Source organism: Oratosquilla oratoria, chromosome 27 (genome assembly GCF_046742065.1).
Source record: "Oratosquilla oratoria isolate Oo_2021 chromosome 27, ASM4674206v1, whole genome shotgun sequence".
Lineage (NCBI taxonomy): Eukaryota > Metazoa > Arthropoda > Malacostraca > Stomatopoda > Squillidae > Oratosquilla > Oratosquilla oratoria.
The window spans coordinates 42960531-42968030 of NC_134803.1; the positions used below are offsets into that span (position 1 = coordinate 42960531).

Genomic DNA, 7500 nt, shown 5'->3' on the forward strand with positions numbered 1-7500 from the left:
TCATGGTCGAGGAAGACGAAGAAGATGATGGCGAAGGCATCGAGGAGGAGGGTGTGGTTGAAGGTGGAGGAGAGGGTGTTGGAGGAGGAACTCTAACTGTTGGGAGTGGAAGTAAGCTCACCCTCTCCCTCGAGGCTGAAGGGGGACTTCCCACCTCATCCTCGGACGCTCAACACAGCGACAACGGTAAGTTTCTCCATCCCCCCACCCTCTCTCTCACTCTCTCTCTATCCTCGTAGGTCTCTCTTGCACTTCTGGTAAATTTGTGTCTCTTCTTTCTAATGCTTCCTCAACACCTTTTATCCATATGGTCCTGGGTCTCCCTACTGGTCTTTTTCCGGTGGGTACCCATTCCAGCATTTGTTTTGGGTACCTCCACCTTCCATTCTCTGCCACAGGAATGGTGTTAACCAGTCCTATGCCGGTCCCAGGCCCGGATAAAAGAGAAGGGTTGCTGTGACAGGTCTGGCAAACCGGCAGCGTGAAAATATTTTTTGCTCGAGAAACACATTTGTATATATATATATATATATATATATATATATATATATATATGTATGTGTGTGTGTGTGTGTGTGTGTATATATATGTATATATATATATGTACACGTATACATATATATATATATATATATATATATATATATACATATATATATATATATATATATATATATATATATGCAAAGTAGACCACTTGGAAAAAAGAAACTAACGAAGCAGAGCGCTTTCGTATATTACATCTTCAGTGCAACAAGTACATAGTGATAGGAATACATAGACAATATATACATGATACAAAGGAACAAGGACAATTTGAATAAGCGTAGCGACCAATTACCCTCTGGAGAGCGGAAGGTCATTGTCAATTATCTTAAGATGGTGGGGCGACATCAGGTCACAGTCGCCTGGGTCACTGTTTCTACTAATGATATAGGGCGACATTAGGTCAATTCGTTGGGTTACATTTTACCTGATATTATCTTACTAATTTCTTGACAAATGAAATTATCAAGTTTGTACAAGCCTTTATGTAGGTTGGTATTTTGATTACTGGTGGTATGAATCAAACTGCACTCTATTAAAATTCTTGCTATTATGTTGTTGGTATAATAGATTGCCTGGGCATTACCCCAATCAACTGGATGATTATTTAATTCAATATGCTTGAATATACCACTAGAATGATTGCCATCCCTAACATTTTTCTTGTGTTGTTCAATTCTAATGTTTAAGGGTTTGGCAGTTTGACCTATGTAAAATTGATTACACATTTTGCAAGGAATTTTATAAATGCATCCTTTTTTAATTTCAATACTATTGTTGATGAGTTTATGTTTTACTGTACTATCATGTTTAAAAACTACCTTTACGTTAAATCTTTTTAATAATTCTGTGATACTTAACAAATTTTCTTGAAATGGTAAAATTGAAACATTATAATATTTGCGTATTCTTTTATTCTTAAAAAGCTTGTGGCTTTTGCAAGACATATAAAGCCTTCTCTATGGTTAATGTTGTTATTAGTGTTAATGTATGCTAATAACAACATTGACCATAGAGAAGGCTTTATGTGTCTAGCAAAAGCCACAAGCTTATTAATAATAAAAGAATACACAAATGAAATAACAAGCTCTCCGAAGCGTCCCATGAGATGACCTGTCCATGTATAAAATCTCCTGTTATGTTTGAGTTGTTAGCTTTGTGATCAAGACCCTATGGGTCGAAACGTTAAAGCGTGAAATTCTCCCATTACTTCTCGTCTCCTTCTTCCACCTTCAGTTTTATTTGTCATAATATAGTCAATATATACATATATATATATATACAAACATATATATATATATATATATATATATATATATATATATATATATATCACTGTCCAGTAATATCGTAACACATTCATAAATACATTAAAAACCCACTGTTGATTGGATTTAAGAAAAGAAAGGAAATAACGATTTCCGTATATTTCGATCACTTGCTGTGGTCTTCTTCCGCTTGAAGAGGATCACAGCAAGTGATAAAAATATACGGAAATCGTTATTTCCTTTCTTTTCTTAAATCCAATCAACAGTGGGTTTTTAGTGTGTATATATATATATATCTATATATATATATATGTATATATATATATATATATATATATGTATGTATATATATCTGTATATATATATGAGTATATATTTATACTACCAATCCCTAATCAAAGTTACTCTCAGAAAACATAATACGATCTTTGCAAACCTTTTTAGATTTTTTTAATGTGATTTTGCCTTTGTTAGCAATGACATTGTGCATATATATTATTACTGTTATGAGATGATGAGATGTACATAAGGAGAGAATGGCAGCAAATTGGAAGTGAGTATTAAGGGAGAGAGGCTGGAGGAAATGGATAGCTTTAGATACTTGGGGACGAATGTGGCAGGAAAGGGAGGAGTGGAGGTGGAGGTAGAATGTAGAATGAGAGAAGCAATTAACCCATTCAACTCCGATGACAAGATGTCTTGTCATTTGGTCAAATAAAACAAAAAATCATAAAACACCAAAATGTTTGATCAAACACCAGAAAAATATGACGTCAATCCTCGCTTCGCTCGCAGCGAAGCGAGGATTGACGTCATATTTTTCTGGTGTTTGATCAAACATTTTGGTGTTTTATGATTTTTTGTTTTATTTGACCAAATGACAAGACATCTTGTCATCGGAGTTGAATGGGTTAAATGCATTGGGGGATTAAAAATGGTAATGAGAAAAAGACATTTTGGAATGGGTGTTAAGAGGAGATTGTATGAAAGGGTGATTGTGCCGACAGCACTGTATGGGGCAGAAACATGGAACATATGGGAGGACGAGAGAAAGAGTTTAAATGTGTTTGATATAAATGTCTGAGAAGTATGGCTGGGGCTACTAGGCTGGATAGAGTGAGAAACGACGAGGTGAGGAGGAGAGTGGGGGTGGAAAAGAAGTTGGGAGATAGGGTTGATGGAAGAGGATGATTTGGACACATGGAAAGAATGGGTGAAGAAAGATTAGTAAAAGACGTGTGGAAGGCAGAGGTGGATGGAGCGAACATGAGGGGACGACGAAGGATGAGATGGATGGATGGGGTAAGAGGGGCGTTAGAAAAGAGGGAGATGTCTGTTGAGGAAGGGAGAAAACAGAATATAGGGGTGAGTGAAGAATGACTGTGTATGGGTGATGTGATGCATGGAAGGGAGTGTGGGTAGGGGGATGTGGGGTGTGAGGGGGTATGAGTGAATGATATTTTGACGCAGCCGGAAAGGATTTCTCTCCGTCTTCTCTTTTTCTGCACGAGGAGACAGAGATGGGCGGTCGCCGATTTAATGAAGCGGCCTTTCTGTGGATGTGCTGTGTCTTGCTACATTGCTTCTGACCCAGGGCAGTCGGCGAGATGCAGGGATTACCGTCACCTAGGAGGAGCCAAGAAAAGAGGGAGGGAGGGGGAGTGAGTGGGGGTGGAGTGTGTGGAGATGAAATAGGTGGGAGTGGATTTATGCCATTTGACTTTGGCTATCTCACTTGTATGTATGCATGTATGTATATTATTATTATTATTATTATTATTATTATTATTATTATTATTATTATCATTATTATTATTATTACTATTATTATTATTATTATCATTATTATTATTATTACTATTATTATTATTATTATCATTATTATTATTTTTATTATTATTATTACTATCATTATCATCATTATTATTATCATTATTATCATTACTATTATTACCATCATTATCATTACTATTATTACTCCTACTACTATTATCATCATTTCTATTATTGTTATTATAGCTTGAGATACCTTTCCCATTCAACTCCGATGACAAGATTTTTGTCATTTGGTCAAATAAAACAAAAAATCATTAAACACCATAATGTTTGATCAAACAGCAGAAAAATATGACAGTCCTCGCTTCGCTCGCGAGCGAAGCGAGGACTGACGTCATATTTTTCTAGTGTTTGATCAAACATTTTGGTGTTTTATGATTTTTTTTTTTTTTTTTTTTTTTATTTGACCAAATGACAAAAATCTTGTCATCGGAGTTGAATGGGTTAAATCTCTACCACTGAGACTAGTTCTTCGGTACGATAGTGTTCACAAGGATAGAAACGCTAGTTATTTAAAAAAAAAGTACCAATTAATCAGCACTACCCATTCCGATATTTATGTAGTTTGTGCTACCCTCTTTAGTATTTATTTTTTGATTGAGAGTTTTGATTTTATCGGTCGAATCAGATATGAAAATTCGAATAAAAACTAAATCCCCTTAAGGAGAGGTCGACGTCAATCTTAAACTTCGCAATGTTACATGCGACTTCGTCAATAGGAAGTTGACTCTATTATGAGTACTCCTCGACTTACGATGGGGGCTGGTTCCGGGAAACCCATCGTAAGTCGAAAAATCGGAAGTCGAAAAATCGCAAGTCGAAATGGGTGAGATGGTGTCCACGCCGTGAATACAATACGTAATATGATAAAGGTGGTGAGGAGCCTACGCTAGGAAGCCCGTAGCTGCGGCCGAAGCCGTCACCTTTGCCCTATGCGCTTGGACTGTTGGGTCAGGTAACAGTCACTGCTAGGATTTGGAGAGACGTGCAGGATTCGAACCAACAAATAAGCGAATCCGAGGCTAGTACGTTTCCGATTACTCAACCAGCGCACTAAATAAGCCTAATAAGCACATACATTTAGCAAAACATGTGCACCTATAATTAATAAAATGGGGACCCTTTTACCTATTAAAACCCATTGTAACTTCGAAAAATCTTAAGCTGAATGATCGTAAGTAGAAGAATAGCTATACAGATAATTCTCTCTATTAGGAATCTCTGAAATTAGATTGCTTCCAATAATCGGAACGAAAATGTACGAAATCTAGAAAATATCATATACCAGAATAATTTTCTGATATTCTCAAATAAAGAGAACAATCTGTATTTAACACGTATATATGCTTTACACATTCATCTTTACCCTTCTTGAGGTAAACTTTATCATACAATATTTCTATTTATTGTTTGTTTAAAGCAAATCAATCATGTTTACCTAAATATTATGAACTCCAGCTACGATCTATACTTCTTCTGAAAGCTTTTGAAATAATGTCTTTGGAAAAGGAGAATATTGCTTATTCTTAAATGGCATAATAACAGTTTGAGGCAAATTCTTCATATCAGAACATTTGTCTTCCTCTTTTTCATAGTTCAAATAAATTCTAGATGACTATATAGAGAAAAGAATATAAATTATACTGCGTTTTAAGAGTATTTGAAAGCTGGATAAATTTCTTTACGTTACTTAGGAAATAATAGTACTTCTATATTTCATACTAATGTAGTAATTTTCAATCTAAATATTTACAAACAAGCACTCATAACTCTTCTCTTCTATCTACCATAGTTTCTATATTTCAATAATCCTATCGGACGTTATCTTGACACTAAGGCAGATATTCTTCTAAATATCTAAACAGCCTCCTACTGTCTACTATAGTTTGTAAAGTTATAAAACTCTATTAGATAATTACTAGATATTGGACTAACGCGTAAAACTTATAAATAATATGATATATATTTTCCCGTTCCATGATGGCCATTTTTTATTATAGAAATCAAACTCACACAGAATCTATTTTCGGATCAAATGATTTCCTTAAACAGGAAACAGTACAAGTGGTCTTTATCGGACGGAGCCTTTACTAGCAAGAAGTTTTTTTTGTTGAGGCTTTATCTAGTAAATAATGTATTTGACTAAGATTTAACAAGCGAAACGTCGCACTAATAAAAGCTTCGTCCTCAATTGTGATGTTTATTTCGATTGACTTGTCCGCAACAGCCAATTACATACATTTATCGAACATCTATAACATTTGGACATATTCGTAACGAAAAATGTTTTCGAAGATAGGTCAGCAATATTAGAAAGTTTTTCTGGTATCTGTAATGTTCTAGTTCTTAGAATTTTCCGTTTCTGATATTGGAGAGTTCTTAAATTCAGAGATTACCAATAAAGAAATGATTATCTGTTATCTAATGGTCCCTGTGGTACTCCGCTTGTAGCAATTCTCTTTCTGAAATTGTCTCATTAACCGATTTAACATAGTAACGCTTTCTAAAAAAAATCTATTTCAACGTGAAAATACATTTGAAAATGTCTATTTTAGCAAAGAAATACATTTCAAAAGATTCTACTTTATCATAGTAATACATTTGATATATATTTACTTTACCGAAGTAATGCATTAAAAGGCTTTATCCTAGCAAAGTTATACATTTAAGATATTCAATTTTACATTGATAATTAAAACAAAATATTCCATTTTAGTGTAATGACGTATTGTAAATATTTTTTTCATATACTCTGCCTTACCACAGTAGCACATTTTTTATATTCTATTTCAGTGCAGTAACGCATTTTGAATATCTTATTTTAGAAAAGTAACGCATTTCGGATTTAATAGAAGCCTATGTACTTCATGTTGAAAAAAAAATCTATTTTCATGCAGAGGACATTTTGAATAAGAAGTATTTCCTTAAATCTAAAATCCTTTAAACAAAAATCCCTTAAATTGGATTGTCAAGATTACATAAAATCTATAGTGTGGTTAGAGCCGAAAGTTGTTATAAGTTGTCATAAGATTATTGCTTGTTGTTGACCGAATGTAAATTTTCTGTCTGAATACAATGTGCGAAGTATATGTAGACTGAAGATGTCATCCAAAGTCGTGATATCATCATCATAAGATGATTACGTTTATTCTAAAGACATGGTGCAAAGTGTGTGTGAAATGTTGAGCGTTTTGGATTGGTTGTGCTTGTAAGCGAATTCTGAAGCTAATGTAACAAGTTCGCTTAAGCTAATTAATGCGAGACTGGTATACTGCCCCTCTGACGTCCGCCGTTGCAGAGAGGGGTTGGGAAACCGTGAAAATATGATTCGAACAATGGCCTAGCACTCTCTGGAGATCGAAACTAGGTCTTCTCGCGTTTAACACAGGAGCGCTACCTATTGCTCCTTTGTGTGTGTGTGTGTGTGTGTGTGTGTGTGTGTGTGTGTGTGTGTGTGTGTGTGTGTGTGTGCGTGTGTGTGTGTTTGCTTGTATGTATATATGCAGCGTTGACTATGTATTTGTCTCATCTCCTCCGTCAAGGTTTTGGGCAATTTGGGCGCTGCTACTGATTCTGGCCTCGGGACGATTGTGTCCGCAAGCAGATCAAACCTCAAGGAAGGAGGCTACATCCATCTAGTCCTCTGGTGGTGGCGGCGGCGGCGGCGGCTACCTCCAGCGATGCCCGGTCGAGCGTGGGGCGACGGACAGACGGGGTAAGAGATACATCCTGAGGCAAGGGATGCTTGCCTTTCCTAGAATACGACCATACGGTCGCCCAAACAATATTACGGTCATGGGTGAATCTTCACAAGCCGGCGCAGTTACATGGACTTTGTAGCTGGCAGAGA

General features: G+C 35.8%; 1 protein-coding gene across 1 annotated transcript in view; it reads left to right on the forward strand.

The window, feature by feature from the left end:
• The window catches only part of LOC143039814 (uncharacterized), a 40867-nt gene that overhangs the window by 690 nt on the left and 32677 nt on the right, over nt 1–7500 (forward strand). The window contains exons 1-2 of the mRNA XM_076210063.1: nt 1–186; nt 7409–7500. The exon at nt 1–186 is cut by the window's left edge and continues 690 nt beyond it; the exon at nt 7409–7500 is cut by the window's right edge and continues 87 nt beyond it. Coding sequence (XP_076066178.1) covers nt 1–186; nt 7409–7500 — 278 coding nt within the window. The remainder of the gene's footprint in view (nt 187–7408) is intronic.